The sequence below is a fragment of the Hemiscyllium ocellatum genome, chromosome 12, assembly GCF_020745735.1.
Source record: "Hemiscyllium ocellatum isolate sHemOce1 chromosome 12, sHemOce1.pat.X.cur, whole genome shotgun sequence".
Lineage (NCBI taxonomy): Eukaryota > Metazoa > Chordata > Chondrichthyes > Orectolobiformes > Hemiscylliidae > Hemiscyllium > Hemiscyllium ocellatum.
The window spans coordinates 80,602,942-80,621,152 of NC_083412.1; the positions used below are offsets into that span (position 1 = coordinate 80,602,942).

The window sequence follows — 18,211 nt, forward strand, 5'->3', positions numbered from 1 at the left end:
ATTATGTGGGAGAGCATTACTGCAGGTGCACAAGTGCCATCCTTGAATGGTTTTGTAAAGCAATGTAGTTATGTTTGCATAATAAATACATCTTCCAAAAAGAATCCCATGCTATAATGTTTTTTCCTTATTTCAAATTTAGAGTTTTTAAGTTTAGAAATACTCAAGTATTGAGAGATGATCAACAAATTATTATAAATGAAAGATTTTTTTTGTGATTGTTTTGAAATTAATACACTGTGGAATGTAGTGCAGGTGGGTTAATTTAGGTGTAAGTTGTTTAAAGAATACACCAGAGTGCAGTTTAAATGGTTACATCTCTGCGGTTTTTTTAAATTCAAAATAAAGGTGCAACCCACAAATGTTGAAAATGTTCCTGTAAGTGAGTTTTGAGAAGATTTGTAGCTCAGGTTGAGGTTCTGGATGTAGATTTGCTCACGGAATTGGAAGGTTCGTTTTCATATTCCTGATAAATGGAATGTAGGAAATGTGTCTTTGATTAGTATGTACCGGTTAGGCAGGGACGAAGTTGTCGAGCGCGGAAGCATGGTTTACTAAGGAAGTTGAATCTCTTGTCAAGATGAGATGTTAGGATGAGATATGATGGCTTAGTTAAGGCGCTTGAGTGTTCCAAGTTAGCCAGGAAAGACCTAAAAAGAGAGCTAAGAAGAGCCAGGAGGGGACATGAGAAATTATTGGTGGATAGGGTCAAGGAAAACCCTAAGGTTTTCTATGGGTATATCAGGAATAAAAGAATGTCTAGAGTAAGATTAGGGCCAATCAAGCATAGTAGTGGGAAGATGTGCGTGGAGTCAGAGAAGATAAGGGAAGTGCTAAATGAATACTTTTCGTCAGTATTCACACTAGAAAAAGACAATGTGGTTGAGGAGAATAGAGATACAGGCTACTCGACTAGATGGGATTAAGGTGCATAGGAGGAGGTGTTAACAATTCTGGAAAATGTAAAAACAGGTAAGTCACCTAGGCCAGATGGGATTTATCCTAGGATTCTCTGGGAAGCAGGGAGGAATTGCCGAGCCTTTGGCTTTGATCTTTGTCGTCATTGTCTATAGGAATAGTGCCAGAAGACTGGAGGATAGCAAATGTTGTCCCCTTGTTCAAGAAGGGGAGTAGAGACAACCCTGGAAATTATAGACTTGTGAGCCTTACTTCGGTTATGGGTAAAGTGTTGAAAAGGGTTATAAGAGAGAGGATTTATAATTATCTGGAAAGGAATAAATTGATTAGGGATAGTCAACACTGTTTTATGAAAGGTAGATCGTGCCTCACAAATCTTTGAGTTCTTTGAGAAGATGACCAAATAGTGGATGAGGGTAACGCAGTTGAATGTGGTGTACATGGATTTCAGTAAGGCGTTCGATAAGGTTCCCAATGAGAGGTTATTGTACAAAATACAGATGCATGGAATTGAGGATGAGTTAGCGGTTTGGATCAGACATTGGCTAGCTGAAAGAAGACACGGGTGGTGGTTGATGGGAAATATTCATCCCGGAGTTCAGTTACTAGTTGGGTACTGCAAGGGTCTGTTTTGGGTCCACTGTTGTTTGTCATTTTTATAAATGATTTGGATAAGGGCATAGAAGGGTGGATTAGTAAATTTGCAGATGACACTAAGGTTGGTAAATAATGTTGCAGATTAGAGAGACATAGATAAGCTGCAGAGCTTGGCTGAGAGGTGGCAAATAGAGTTTAATGAGGAAAAGTGTGAGATGATTCACTTTGGAAGGAGTAACAGGAATGCATAGTCTGGGCTAATGGTAGGATGCTTGATAGTGTAGATGAGCAGAGAGATCTCGGTATCCAGGTACATAAATCCTTGAAGGTTGCCAACCAGGTTGATAGGGTTGTTAAGAAGGCATATGGTGTGTTAGCTTTTATTTGTAGAGGGATTGAGTTTTGGAACCATGAGATCATGCTGCAGCTGTACATAACTCTGGTGCAGCCACAGTTGGAGTATTACGTACAGTTCTAGTCACTGCATTATAGGAAGGATGTGAAAGTTTTGGAAAGGGTGCAGAGGAGATTTACTAGGATGTTGCCTGGTATGGAGGGAAGGTCGTGTTCTGCGTTGTAATGTTTTCTGTTCTATGTGTGGTGATCCAACATTTGAAAACTAAAGATAGAACAATGCTTACATGGAACCGGACATCGTGAAGGATCTCACAAGATGTTAATTAATTGCTTCCTAAGATTTTATATGTTGTTGGTAATTTCTGCTTTCATCTATCAAATTGGTTTTGATCGCATATTTGTTTTCTTGTTTAGGAGCTGCAGTGTCCCAGAGGAACCTGAAGATGATGTTGATGTTACTCCCAGTTATGAGAAAACGTATAAAAAAATGTAAGTTTTTCTCACTGATGAAACCTTTTACATTATTGAGCTAACTGGTTAAATGCTGCTGTAGGTTATGAACTTCAGGCTGTGTCATGCTTATTTTTTCTACAAAACTGCATTTGTTTAAATCGTGGACTTAAAATAAATTTCAAATGTGGGTTTGATGGTAGATGAAGTATAATTTTGTTCCCCCTTATACTATGCGTCAGTGAGTTCAGTGGTATTTCTGTGCACCCACTGCTTCCATGTTTTCACTTGTGTTGTCAGTTTAGTGGATGATTAGAAGTCATAATGATGTAATCTACAGAGGATGCAAAGCATGTACTCCAGTGAGAATAGTAGTTCCCAGAGAAAGGGGGAGAAAAGTTCAAGTTGCCTTCTAATTGGTCATTTGGTGTTTACATTTATGTAGTTTGGATTATTTCTACTGGATTACTGTGTTGTGGGAATGGGTGGGTCTGGGTGGGATGGTTTTTGGAAGGTTGGTGCAGACCCAATGGGCTGATTGGCCTCTTTCTACATTGTAAGGATTCTATGATTCGATGGTTTTAAAAACAAAAATCCTTAAGAGTTTTAACATGGTGAAAGGGGAAATATTATTTTCTTTGCGAAAATTAACACGGAATTTTGACCCAGCAGCAGTGACGTGTTTCCTGACTCGGAGCTGTTTTGGCGTTCCTTCATTATTGTTGAGCCAAAACCCTGACACACTCGTCCTGTGGGTGTACACACTGAATAGCCTGCAGTGGTTCAAAAAGGCTGCTCACCGTCATCTTCTCCAGGGGATTTGGTGATGGCCAATACATACCAGTCCAGCCAGTGAAGCCTGCAGCCCTGAATCTGTGAAAAGATACTTCACTGGCCAATGTGAAAACACTGTTGAAAGAAACTTCTTTACATACAGGATTGTTCCATTATGGGACACATCATGAGTAACACGGATCTTCCTATTCACAAAGACCAAGACAGTGCTTGGAATGATGTTCACTCTTGGCGAAAAAATGGCTAGTATTTGTGTTGCCATTTTGTCCCTGTGTTGTGTAATGTGACACCCTGTTCCACAATTGAAAATGTCTAGAGAGATTGTGGACTGGTAATAATCTTCTAGAAATCCGTATATCCTGGAAAAGTTTCAAATGATTCAAAAACTGCCAGTGTGATACTTGTATTTATAAAAGTGATTTTGGAGACAAAAAGAAAGTAACCTTAGGCTAGTTAGCTTAATGTCTGTTATTGGGAAAGTTTTAGGGTCAATGATAACAAAAGTAATAGCAGAGCATCTAGAAATCACATGATCAAGCAGGATCAGCATGGCTTCATACAGGGGAAATAACACTGCCAAATTTACTGGAGTTCTTTGGAAGAAGTGGCAAGCAGCTTAAATAACAGGTAAGCAGTGGATCTGTTACGTTTGGATTTTCAGGAGCCATTTGATATGCTACTGCACTTACTAAGATAAGGGTCCATGGTTTTGGAGGTTGGATGTTAGCATGGATAGAGGATTGGCTAACTAACGAAAGACAGTGTGCGGGGTCAATTTCAGGATGAACCGAGTGTTCTGTGGGGAATAGCGCTCGGGCCCCAATTACTGATCATATGTATTAATGACTTGAATGAGGAAAATAAAATTACTATATTGAAGTAAGTAGGTTTTATTAAAACTGCACAAGGTAGTAGTAAGATCACAGCTTGAATACTGTGAACAGTTTGGAGCCCTTATCTAAGGAAAGATGTATTGACATTGAGGGCAGTCCAGAGAAACTTCATTAGCCTGATGCCAGGTATTGGAGGGACTGCCTTATGAGAAGACGTTGAGAAGATTCATGCTCTATATGGAAGAATGAGAAGTGACCTAATTGAAACATTCAAAGTTCTTGGAGCACTTGACAGGGTACGTGTGTAAAAGTTGTTTCCCCTTACAGCAGAGTCTAGAGCTAGAGAGTATAATTTCAGGAGAAGGCGTTGCATGTTTAAGATAGTGATTGAGGAATTTCTTCTCTTACGGTAGTGAATCTATGGAATTCTTTACTGTAGGGGCTGTTGACACTGGCTTACTAAATATGAGGGGCAGATTTTTAATCATTAAGGGAATTGAGGGTTATGGGGAAAAGGCAGTTGAGGATTATCTGACCAGTCATGATCTCATTGAATGGTGGAGCAGACTTAATGGGCTGAATGGCCTGCTTCTGCACTGACTACTTATGAGGGACAATGTACAGTACAATTCTACCCATGACACCATAGATACCATCACATCTGTCTGCGCTTGACAAAATGTTGCAGGAGGCACCTTGTTTCCCTAATTGGTATCTTGAGAGCATTGAATGGCAAAACACTAGAGTACTATTGCTACCAACTTTTCCTGACTTACAAAAGCTAAGAATACTTTGTCACAGGTAATCGATGAGACTATTGCATTTTTTTAAAGGAAGAGTGGATAAATATTTTAGAAATGACTTGATTAGAGTCATAGAGATGTATAGCACGGAAACAGAACCTTCAGTCCAACCCGTCCATGCTGACCAGGTATTCCAACTCAATCTGGTCCCATCTGCAGGCACTTGGCCCATATCCTACTAAACCCCTCCTAATCATATACCCATCCAAATGCATTTTATAAGTTGCAATTGTACTAGCCACTTCCTCTGGCAACTCATTCCATACACGTACCACCCTCTGCATGAAAAAATTACCCCATAGGTCTCTTTTATATCTTGCCCCTCTCACCTTAAACCTACGTCCTCTAGTTCTGGACTCTCCCACCTCAGGGAAAAAGACTTTGTCTATCTATCCTATCCATGCCCCTCATAATTTTAGAAACCTCTGAGGACACCCATCAGCCTCCGACGCTCCAAGGAAAACAGTCCCAGCCTATTCAACCTCTCCCTATAACTCAAATCCTCCAACCCTGGCAACATCCTTGTGAACCATTTCTGAACTCTTTCAAGTTTCACAGCATCTTTCCAATAGGAAGGAGACCAGAATTACACGCAATATTCCCACAGTGGTCTAATCAGTGTCCTGTACAGCCACAACATGACCTCCCAACTCTTGTACTCAATACTCTGACCAATAAAGGAAAGCATACCAAACGCCGCTTCACTAGCCTATCTACCTGCGACTCCACTTTCAAGGAGCTGTGAACCTGCACTCCAAGGTCTCTTTGTTCAGCAACACTCCCTAAGACCTGTTGGGACGAAATAACGTCCAAGCGTGTTCTTTTAAGGAGAGACCACACTTACCCAATTATTTGATATAATTGGAGGTACATTTATTTAGCTGCAGAAACTTAGCTGTTACAGCGAAGCACGAAAGATCGAATGGTTCGCTGGAGAAAATGTACAAGTTCTGAAAATCTATCGATAAGCTCCGTTAGTTATACTATTTTCTAATCTCAATTCATGCAACGTGATCTTTCACAAACAAAAGCCTTCTTCAAAATGGTATAATTTGCAAACAAAGGTTCTATGTATTCTGGAAACATTTTTACAAAGGCTTTACATATATTTGAGACATTCTGTATCATAGACACAAAGAATTACTATGATTGAGACATTTTTCCTAGTCTTATTATCACATAGTTTACCTTAATCTAATCACTTAGTTTAGCAGGCAAAATTGACCTTGCTGATGTTCTTTCATTTGAACATCAGTTTTGTTAGTTGTCATGGCAACAAGCCCAGAATTAAAATTACTTTGGTCATCATTTTAAACGATAGGTTCACAGTGCCCCCCAATATCCTAAGAAGTAACTACATCTCTATCCTACCTAACAGACCTTACCATTAAGTGTACAAGTCCTGCTAAGATTTGCTTTCCCAAAATGTATCACCTTGCATTTATCTGAATTAAACTCCATCTGCCACTTCTCAGCCCATTGGCCCACCACCACCCTCTGTCTTCTATCTTTGAGTCAATTCTGTATCCAAATGGCGAGTTCTCCCTGTATTCTGTGAGATGTAACCTTGCTAACCAGTCTCCCATGGGGAACCTTGTCGCACGCCTTACTGAAGTCCATGCAGATCACATCTACCACTCTGCTCTCATCAATCCTCTTTGTTACTTCTTCAAAAGTTTCAATCAAGTTTGAGACATGATTTCCCACGCACGAAGGCTATGTTGACAATCTCTAATCAGTCCTTGCCTTTCCAAATACATGTACATCCTGTCCCTCAGGATTCCCTCCAACAACTTGCCCACCACTGACATCAGGCTCACTGGTCTATAGTCCCTGGATTGTCCTTATCACCCCTCTTAAACAGTGGCACCACGTTAGCCAACCTACAGTCTTCCAGCAGCTCACCTGTGACTATCAATGATACAAATATCTCAGCAAAAGGACCAGCAATCACTTCCCTAGCTTCCCACAGAGTTCTCGGGTACACCTGATCAGGTCCTGGGGAATTATCCACCTTTATGCGTTTCAAGACATCCAGCACTTCCTCCTCTGTAATATGGACATTTTGCAAGGTGTCACCATCCATTTCTCTACATTCTATATCTTCCATATCCTTTTCCACACTAAATACTTATGCAAAATACTCATTTAGTACCTCCCCCATTTTCTGCGGCTCCATTCAAAGGCTGCCTTGCTGATCTTTTGAGGGGCCCTATTCTCTCCCTAGTTACCCTTTTGTCATGAATGTATTTGTAAAAACAAATAAGGTTATAGTGAGAAAACAAAGTCAGCAGGAGTTTTGGGTTGATCAAGCTAAACACGCTAACAACATCTGGCTGTCTCTTTCCCCCTTTTGTTTGTAATTCTATAGTTTTCATTCTTTGTTCAGGCCATAAAAGGATTAGAAATTGTTTTCGATAAAGGAGTCCTTGAATGTAGAATACATGCAAAGTTAAGCATACAAAACAGAGATACTACAAATATACATATTGTTGTGGCTATGTTCACTGAGCTGGGAAGTTGATTTGCAGACATTTTGTCCCCTGTCTAGTTGACATCTTCAGTGTTTTGGAGTCGCCTGCACTGTATTTTCTGGAATTTATTTGATTCTGTTTCTGTTGCTTCCGGTTGCTCATTGTACCGGCCAGTACATTGGGTCTAAGTCAATTTGCTGATTGGAGACTGTGGCTAAGTGCCATGCATCTGGAAATTCTCTGGCTGCCCTAAATTTAGCTTGTCCGTTGATTGATGCATTGTCCCAGTCAAATTTGTGGTCCTTGTTATCTGTGTGTATCACTACAAGGGGCAGCTGGTGGTGACATTTAATGGTTAGTTGATGCTTGTGAATGTGGATTGCTAGTTGTCTGCCTGTTTGCCCTATTTGTGGAGTCTTTGTATGGAATCCTGTAAATTTTAGTCTTGCAACTGATGGGCATAGGATCTTTTGTCCTGGTGAGTTGCTGTCTGAGCACAGCTGTTGGTTTATGGGCTGGCATGAACCTGTGTGGTCGGAGAAGTCTGGCCATCAGTCCCAAGATGGTTTTTGTGTAAGGTAAGATGGTTAGTGAGAGAGGTTGTGGGATGTCCTCATCACAATGCTTGTCTGTTAGGCATCTGCTGATGAATTTACATGGATATCCATTCTTGATGAAGACTGTAGAGGTTATGTTCTTCTTCCCTTCACAGGTTTGGAGTGCTGCATTGTTTTGGAGCCCTTTTGAACAGGGTCCTAATGCAGCTTCTCTTGTGTGTGTTTTGGTGGTTTCTGTTGTAATTCAGAACGTGGTCGGTGTGTGTGGCTTTCCTTTACATTTACTGGTGCATTCACGGTCTCTGTTCTTTGTACCATCACATCTAGGAATGGGAGTTGAATGTTGGTTTCCTCATCCCTTGTAAATCTGATCCCTGTGAGTGTGGTGTTGATAATCTAGTGTGTGTTCTCGATTTCTGTTCTCTGAATGATAACAAAAGTGTCGTCTGTGTACCTCATCCAGAGTTTGGGTTGGATTTGTTGTAGGGTTTTTGTTCCACTCTTTACATCACTGCTTGTGGTATTAACCCAGAGATTGGTGAGCCCATAGGTCTTCCATTGATCTGTTCATGTATTTGTTTGTTGAATGTAAAGTGTGTTCTCATGCACAGGTCTAGTAGTTTGAGCATGCAGTCCTTGTTGATAGGCTTCCCATCGTCTTATCTGTTCTGCTTGTCCGGGAGGTTGGCTATTTTGTCTCTGGGTAGAGTTTTGTCGATTTGAACTGAACCATGCTATTACATCAAATGACACCATTGCTTCGCCCTTGTCTATGTTTATATTCCTGATGTTGTCCAGGAATTCGTGTGATGATTGTATGGAGTGTTTGGATCCGGTAATAAGATAATTCAGTTTTTGTCAGAGTTCTGCGATGGCGTTCCTGGGAGTACCACAATGAGTCTAACTGGTATGTCTGGTTTATGTACTTCAGGTAATCCATAAAGTCTTGGTATTGTTGCTTTCTGGTTTCATCCTTAATCCTGGTTATTAGTCTGTATTTTTCTTTTGAAGGTTCTGTAGTATGTTTATTCTTTTAATTAGCTGTGCCATGGGTCTACACTCCTTGTAGGTAGGTGTTGGTATCTGTAAGTAGTTTCCCTGTTTTCTGAATATATTTAACCTTGTCCTTGATAATTAAAAAAAACCCAGCATGGTGGCTCATTGGTTAGCACTGCAACCTCACGGCGCCAGGGACCCAGGTTCAATTTCAGACTCGGGCGACTGTCTGTCTGTGTGGAGTTTGCACATTCTCTCCCTATGTCTGTGTGGGTTTCCTCCCACAGTCCAAAGAGGTGCAAGTCAGGTGCATTGGCCATGCTAAATTGCCCATCATGTTAGGTGCATTAGGAAAAGGGTCTGGTTTGGTTACTCTTTGGAGGGTCGGTATGGACTTGTTGGGCTGAAGGGCCTGTGTTCACACTGCAGGGAATCTAATCATAACCGTCATTCTGCCCTTGTCCACTGGTGCTATAATTATGTTCCTGTCATTTTTGAGTGCATGTAGGGCATCTCTGTCTTTGGTGTTGAGGTTGTTTGTTTGTCTTTTCTTCGTTAGTAAGGGTACAATAGTTTGTCTGACTGTTTGCTGTGTCTCTTTGGTTAGTCTGTTTAGTTCTGAGCTTACATTCTAGTGCAGCTAGGAAGTCTGTTGTTTTTGCGTCCCAGTGGTTGTAGTTGAGTCCCTTGGCTAGTGTAGCTTTTTCTGTGTCGGTAACTGTTTGCTGGACAGGTGTCTGTCGTGTTATCTTCTCTGCTGTTGGTCATCTTAGTCATTTTGTCTTGAGATTCTGTTCTGTCTCATGATGATGGCCTGTTCAGTTATCGTGGTCCACTCGTGATTGGCTGTTTTTGAAATTAACAATTTTTTGGTGTGCAATTTCTTGTCTGTATCGGTGTACATACATAAACATAACCTGGACCATCCTGAGACCGTTTTGTCTGACTGTTTCCCTGGTTTGTGGGTTTTTGATTGGTGGTATGTATCTGACAGTGTGGTAGTATTTAATTCCTTCGACATCCATGTAGGAATTGGAGTTGTTCATAAGGTAGCACTTAGGTGGTTGGCACAGGACTCCCATTTTCTTGCTTGTTTTAACATCTCTCGCCAGTAGATGTTCAAGGTATGTAAAAAGATATATAGCTTGGATGTCTGTTGTCGTGGTTGTGGCTATGAACTTCCCAGCAAATCAACTTCTTAGCTCGGCGAACACACCCACAACCACAAAAACCGACATCCAAGCTACAAATCTTTACACAAACCTTGTAAGTACATACATAAAGAACAGTAAAGTGAGATTAGAATTGATCATCACAGTGAGAGTGACAGCAAACTGAATGGGGGTTGTGTGTGTGGTGCTGGAAAAGCACAGTAGGTCAGGCAGCATTTGTGGACCAGGAGAATCAATGAATTCCTACACACACGAGAATTCCTAGATGCATGGCATTCCAACCCGAACCCTATCAACTACCACTCCCTGAGAAAAAGAACAGGAAGCAACTTCACAGGAAATAACACCACCACAGGAAGCGACATCACCTACCCAAAAAACCCAAACATATAAATAAGAAGCAGGAATTATCAGTAGTGCTTTGCCCACTGAAGATGTTACCTAGTAGGGTGATGGAATGTCTGGAAATGAACCTTCTAGCTCAGCGAACAAACCTGCATTCAAAACCTTAACCTGAGTTACAAATCTTCTCAAAACTCGCTAAGAATCAATGTTTCGGGCATAAGCCCTTCATCAGGAATACTCAACCAGCAGACTCAATGGGCCAAATACCATTTTTCTGTGCAAAGTTTCTAACTTCTGAGATTCCTGATTGCTGTCTTGTTACCTCTGCTGGAAGTTGTGTCTGTATGGAGAAAATTGAATTTTGTGTGATAGCTTCCCTCTGTTGATTAGTCTACATAAACTTGTTAATTAGGGAGGCCTTGAAGAATTGCCATTTGGATGAGGTATCAGAGAGCAGCTATCACATGTGAACCAAATGCTAATATGTCCCGAGAGGACATTGAGAAAAGGTCCATTTCCATGTCAAAGCAACAGATTTCCCTGGTTAAAATCCACAGAATGGTACATCAGCTAACTAATGTTGCAGCTGTTTTATGAGAACTGTTTCTTTCGGGAACTAGAACGATTTTAGATTGCACAATTTGTGCTTATCTTCAGGTAATAGGTTAGTTTTCTAGGTTTTCATTGTATCAATAAAACCTGTTATGGGTTATTCCAGAGAACAAAGAAATCGTGAGAAAAACCGACGGCGTTTAATGGATCAAGACAAACAGGCAAGCTAACTTATTACAGCACCAATTTATCAACTCCTAATTTCTGTTTGTCAAAACCAATGTTAAAAAATTAATGTAAAATTGCTGGTGTAATGTATTTCGACTGCCTAAAAAATTCCACTTTCTACTATGGAATATCTGTATGCAAGAAACAAAAATAGCAATCCTTTTGAAACTCAATAGGTTTGGCAGCATCAGAGGAAAGAAAGCCTAGTTATCGTTTTGAGTCTGGCGATTAGTTCAGACGAAGCATCTCCTTAATATTTTGAGACTAACTCTGCTATCTTCCCACAGATATTGCCAGACCTGCCTAGTTTCACCAGTGATTTTTTTTTTGTTTGAGTTTTGAGGATGTAACCAAAGCAATAGAGGGCAGAGTGGTAGACATTGTCTACAGTGGACTTTAGTAAAGCTTTTGACAAGGTTCCGCATGATAGACTGTTTAGTAAAGTTAGATCATTATTAGATTAGATTAGATTACTTACAGTGTGGAAACAGGCCCTTCGGCCCAACCAGTCCACACCGACCCGCCGAAGCGCAACCCACCCATTCCCCTACCCCTACATTTACCCCTTACCTAACACTATGGGCAATTTAGCACATGGCCAATTCACCTGACCCGCACATCTTTGGATTGTGGGAGGAAACCGGAGCACCCGGAGGAAACCCACGCAGACACGGGGAGAACGTGCAAACTCCACACAGTCAGTCGCCTGAGTCGGGAATTGAACCTGGGTCTCAGGCGCTGTGAGGCAGCAGTGCTAACCACTGTGCCACCGTGCCGCCCTAACACATGGAATTCAGAGAGAGCTGGTCACTTGAATACAAAATTGGCTTGACGGCGAGAGACAGAGTGGTGGTAGAGGGTTGTTTTGCAGGGTGGAGGCCTGTGAGTGTTAGTATTCTGCAGGAGTCAGTGCTAAGTTCACTGTTGTTTGTTTGTCATTTAGATAAATGATTTGGATGAGATTTAGGAGGCATAGTTAGTAAGTTTGCAGATTACATCAAAATCGGTGCTACAGGCAATAGTGAAGAAAGTTATCTAAAGTTATAACTGGATCTTGATCAATTGGGCCAATGAGCTTAGAAGTGGCAGATGTAGTTTAATTTAGATAAATATGAGGTATTGCATTTTGGTAAAGGAACAAGAGCAGGACTTGCATTATCCTGGGCATTGTGTATGTATAACAGAGATACCTAGGGGATTCAGGTGTGTAGTTCTTTCAAAATTGTCTCACAGATAGCTAGGATAATTAAGGTATTTAGCACGCTTGCCTGCATTGCCCAGACGACTTAGTATAGAAGTTGGAATGTCATGTTGAGATTGTGCAGGACGCTTTTGGAGTACTGTGTACAGTTCTTGTTGCCCTCCTATAGGAAAGATATTATTTAATTAGAGTAGATTCAGAAAAAATTTTGAATGATGTTGCTGGGACTGAAGAGTTGGTGTTAGATGGAGAGACTGGGATTTTTTCACTGAAGCACAGGAGGCGACGTTTATAGAGGTTTCTGAACTCATGAGGAGCAGAGGTAAAGTGAATAGCAAAGGTGTTTTCCCTATGAGTTTAAAACCAGGGGGCATGTTTCTTAAGGAGAAAGTAAGGACTGCAGATGCTGGAGGTCAGAGCTGAAAAATGTGTTTCTGGAAAAGCGCAGCAGGTCAGGCAGCATCAAAGGAGCAGGAGAAGTAGGGCTTATGCCCAAAACGTCAATTTTCCTGTTCCTTTGATGCTGCCTGACCTGTTGCGCTTTTCCGGAAACACATTTTTCAGGCATATTTCTTAAAGTGAGAGGAGAAAGATGTAAAAGGGACCTGAGTGGCAACCTCTGTCCACGGAGGATGGTTCATAAATGAAATGAACTGCCAGGAGTGGTAGATGCAGGTATAGTTACAACATTTAAAAGACATTTACACAGGTGCACGAATATGTAAGGTTTATAGGGGTGTGAGCCAAATGCAGGCAAGTTTAGTTTTGGGAACTTGGTCAGCACGGACACATTGGACTGAAGGCTCTGTTTTGTGCTGCGTGACTCTATCTCCAGCATCTGCAGTTCTTGGAGGCATAGAGTTGTATAGCATAGAAACAGACCTTTCTAGTCCATGCTGACCAGATATGCTAAATTAATCTAATCCCATTTGCCAGCATTTGGTCCATATCCTTCTAAACGTTTTTCTATTCATGTACCCGTCCAGATGCCTTTTAAATGTTGGAGCTGCACTCTGCATCACTTTACTCTCTGCTTGGAAAAAGTTGCCCCTTAGCTCCCTTTTGCATCATAGCCTGCTCACCTTAAACGTAGCGCCTCTAGTTTTGGACTCCCCTACCCTGGAAAAAAGACTTTGGCTATTCACCCTATCCATGTACCTCATGATTTTTAAAAATATCTATAAGGTTACCCCTCAGTCTCTGCTGTTCCGGGGAAAATAAACCCAGTCTATTCAACCTCCATCTGTAGCCCAAACCCTCTTGTAAATCTTTTCTGCACCCTTTCAAGTTTAAAATCTGCAGCAGGGAGACTAGAACTGAATGCAATATTCCAGAAGTGGTCGAACCAGTGACCTGTACAGCTGCAACATGACCTCCCAACTCAGATACTCAATGCAATAATCAATAAAGGGAAGTGTACCAAATGTCGTCTTCATTACCCTGTTCACCTGTGACTCCACCTTCAAGAAACTATGAGCCTGCACCCCAAGGTCTTTTTATTCATCACAAACATCCCAGGATCTTTTAAGTATATGAGTCCTGCACTGATTTGCCTTACAAAAATGTTGCTGGCAGGTGAGACTAGATTGGGTTAGGATATCTGGTCGGCATGGATGAGTTGTACCGAATGGTCTGTTTCTGTGCTGTACATCTCTATGACTCTGTGACCTCATATTTATCTGAATTAAACTCCATCTGCCACCCCTCAGCACATCTGATCAAGGTCCCTTAGTACTGAGATAACCTTTTGCACTGTTCACTACTCAACCAACTTTGGTGTCATCTGCAAACTTGCAAACTATTCCTCATATATTCGCTTCCGAACCATTTATATAAGTGGGAAAAAGCAGTACATACTGATCCTTGTGGCACATTGCAGGTGACAAGCATCCAGTCCAAAAAACAACCCTCCACCACCACCTTCTGTTTCTTAACTTCAAGCCAATTTTGTAGCCAAATGGCTAGATCTCCCTGGAGTTCATGCTGTCAAACTTTACTAGCCAGTCTACCATGCCGCACCTTGTCAAACATCATTTTTATGTAGACTGTCCGCTGTTCTGCCTTTATACATTTTTTTTGTCACTTCTTCAAAAAAAACTTGATTAAGTTAGTGAGGCATAATTTCTCAAGCCAAGTTGACAATTCCTAATCAGTCCTTGCTTTTCCAATTATGTGTAAATCCTGTACCTCAGAAGCTCCTCCAACAACTTACTCGCCACTAACATCAGGCTCACCGATCTATAGTTCCTTGGCCTTACCTTACCACCTTTCTTAAATAATGGCACCATGTTAACCAACCTCCAGTTTTCCAGCACCTTCCCCCATGGCTGTGATACAAAGATCCCAGCAAGGGACCCAGCAGTCATTTCCTAGCTTTCCACAAATCTCTGGAATATACCTGATCAGGTCCCAGGGGTATATCTACCTTTTATGCGCCTTAAGACACCCACCACCACAGTCTCTGTCATATGAACACTTTTCAAGTTATCACCATTTATTTTTCCACGTTCTCTACCTTCCGTATCCTTCTCCGCAGTAAATACCTCCACAAAATACTCATTTAGTATCCCACCCATTTCCTACGGTGCCACACATAGACAGCCTTGTTAATCTTAAAAGGGTCCTATTGTATCCCTAGTTATTTGTTTACCCTAAACTGGAGAGAGCCTAGGGACCCTTATTCTTTGTTTTACATTTAGTATGTAGGCCAAGGTTGTTTCCGGTAACATAGAAATTGATTATTCCTTTCCTCCTCCTTCAGATGACTATTAGCATGAGTCAGGAATCTTGGTTTTCGAACTGAGTCGTTTTGTCCTACTGAAGAAGGATGTTCCTCGAATTTTTTTTGATTTTAATTGCCATTGTGTCAAGAGTAAAAAATAAGGTCTGCAGATGCTGGAGATCACAGCTGAAAACGTGTTGCTGGTTAAAGAACAGCAGGTTAGGCAGCATCCAAGGAATAGGAAATTCGACATGATTGTGTCAAGAGTGTCATAATCACAAAGCTGAATTTGGACAAGCGCAAAATTAATGAAATATTGACTTTAGTTCATTGCTGAATTCTGATCATCTTGCTCTCTCAACAGAAGAGCAAGATCTTAGAAGAGCAACTCAAACGTAAGGAACAAGAACTTCAGGAGGAGAGAAGGAAACAACGGGTAATGTTTTAAGGGGCAGGACCTCTTGGGATATTCTTCCTGAATGCTTTGTAGAATGTTCTTAAAGACTTTTAAGGATTGTCCATTATTTATATGACTAGCTTTATAATAAAAGGGTAGAGTTTGCAATCTGCAATCCAGGCAAATATTTCACTTCCTTGTGCAAAATTTCTGAATTGAATTTGATCTTTAATTTTGAACATTTGTGAATTTGTCAATCTTCTATGAACCAGCACTATTGTGCGGTGTTTTAGAATGCAAATCTTTCATTCTCATATTAAAAACAATTCCTTGATATACTTAAGTGAAAACATGGTCCAGATTTCAAAGCGAAATAATCAGGAACAAGAGCATTTTTAGTTATTTTATTCAATGTAAAACGCTGGTCTTAGATGCACTGTTCTTTTCCTCAAACTGAATGTGAAATTTAATTATATTGCAATCACAGTTAACTAGCTGTGCCTTTTGCCATGAGGTCATAAATTATAAATATTAGTAAATTAATTATTTATATTTAAAAGTTTTGCAACAGTGCCCATTAATGTCCTTAACTTAAAAGTAAAATGATTTCATTTTTGAACCCCATTGAAGGGCTGCAGATGGGTACAATTAAGGGCTTTGCCACACTGGTTTAGTCTCTGACCGTGGCCAGTTTTATGGGCAGGATCGATTTTTAATGCAATAATTTTAAAATCAGATTTGCTTTGGAGAAATGTGATTTGTGGTTGAAGTTCCTAGATTTTTTTTCTGTTGTTTTTAGATGACTTTGGGTGAATTGGTCTAAAAAAACGAAGGTAACCTAACAGGAATTCCAAAGTGAAGTGTTTTGTTTATCACCAAGTGGACTCGATGGGCCGAATGGCCTTACTTCCACTCCTATGTCTTATGGTCTTATGGTCTTATGATTCACAGCGTAATATAGACCTACACAACATCATACAGAAATATGAGAAGGAAGCTGATGCTCTTCGAAAGGAACAGGAATTATTGCAGCAGACATTACAGGCAAAGGTACTGTTATTAAATATTTAACATGCAATAAAGTATTAGCTCTTGGTTACAGCTTTATGGCCAGCTCAATTGTCTCCCCCATACATTGTTCAGGTATGAACTTTAAATTTGTTCTTGTGCCATACATTTAAGGAGCATTGCAGTAAAAAGAAACCCACAGCCATATGTCACTTTCCAACAGAATTCATTGAGTAGCAACAAAATACAGGATCACTGGGTAATTCCCAGAATCAACGAGGCAAATTGGTGGTGCCTTATTGCCAGTATGTCTAGGATTTGCTGACTCCAGGTTTATTGGAGTCAAGCCTCTTGCTTTCTGCTATACATTGTTCAGTTGATATTCTCTAAATAATCTCATATCAAACTTGCTGATTATTTTTCAGCAGTCATGAGACTGTGACAGCAGATGAAATATTTTCTTTCAATGATCTTAGCATGACCAGTAACAATGTTGAAGATTTTGGCTTCTGTCCTCCATTTCAATAGCCCCCCCCCCCCCCGTTTTTGTTCTAGATTTCCTGCCCATTCCGCTGTGTTTTGTATCGGTTTAGTCAGCAGAGCTGATCTATTTTCAGTCATTAATACATAGTATGCATCCATATCATTTCTCTAGTACCATTAGCACGCTCATTGCCTTTTATTGTGTGCATCTTTACCATCTGTTCCACTTGCTCCTTCAAGTACTTTTTCTCAGCATAAAATCCATCACTTTTCCAGCCCTCTTCAGATCTGCGTTCAAAACATTAACAGAGTGATCAGCATGAATGCAAAGATGGTGATCAAAATGGCAAAGGTTTCTCAGCCAGAATGAACCTGTGTAAATAAATTCCATTTCTGATGATACCATCACAGTTGTGCAGCAGGTGGCCCTTCTGAGTGGGGATGAAGAATAGGTAATAGTGTGGCTATTTGGTTGGGCAACAGAGAGTGAGGCTCAGCTGAATGTGATCTTGAGAGTAGGCACATGCTGACAGCGCCAAGGACCTTCTCTCCTCCCTGTACCTTCTCCAAAATGAAAGCAAAACCTCCAGATGTAAGGCATCTGTGTCTTGAGTTTCTGTGCCTGTGCACTCCTTGCGCCACCTCCAAGTGGCATTCTTCTGAAACCCCGCTAAATGTTAATGCTGTTTTTCTCAACAGATGCTGTCACACTTGCCTAGTTTCTGCAGCATTGTACCATTTTAGATTTCCAGCATTCATACTGCTTTTCTTACATTTGAGAATTTTACTGTTAATTTTCCTGAGCCCCGAATTAATCATGTAGTTACTGTGTGCTGTTTCCTGTCTACATTGTGGGTTTTATTTTTCTCCTCAGTGTAAAAGGAAAATTTAACTAGCAACCAAATCTAAGAGCTACTAAGCATACTAAATTCAATCTCATTGATAATTAAGGAACAACACGAGGCGTTCCAAACGCTGGTTTAAGAAGACAGGAGATTTTTAAATTAGATTTCAGATAAATAAAAGCTGGTACTTTTTATGGTTACAAAGGAAAGTGACAAGCTAAGTAGTGATAAAATATTTCCACTGATCAGTGTGACAGAAACTAGTGGGCTTAAATTTTTCAGGCTTTTTTTTTCTATTAAGACAGAGGAGGCTAGAAAAGTGCCTTTACGTAGAAGATGGATACTGTGTTGATAGAGTTCCTAAATTCTTTTAAATTGAATTTGGTTAATTCCTTGAAAAAGAGAAACATTTAGAAGTGCTGAGCAGGATACTGGGCTTGGACCATGTGACTTGTGAAGAAAACATTGTTCATGGTTT

At 40.6% G+C, this 18,211-nt stretch overlaps 1 protein-coding gene across 1 annotated transcript in view; it reads left to right on the forward strand.

The window, feature by feature from the left end:
* LOC132821163 (MORC family CW-type zinc finger protein 3-like) overlaps window positions 1-18,211 on the forward strand; it is a 58,354-nt gene that overhangs the window by 25,321 nt on the left and 14,822 nt on the right. Inside the window, exons 12-15 of the mRNA XM_060833772.1 lie at window positions 2,287-2,361; window positions 11,016-11,070; window positions 15,365-15,436; window positions 16,349-16,447. Coding sequence (XP_060689755.1) covers window positions 2,287-2,361; window positions 11,016-11,070; window positions 15,365-15,436; window positions 16,349-16,447 — 301 coding nt within the window. The remainder of the gene's footprint in view (window positions 1-2,286; window positions 2,362-11,015; window positions 11,071-15,364; window positions 15,437-16,348; window positions 16,448-18,211) is intronic.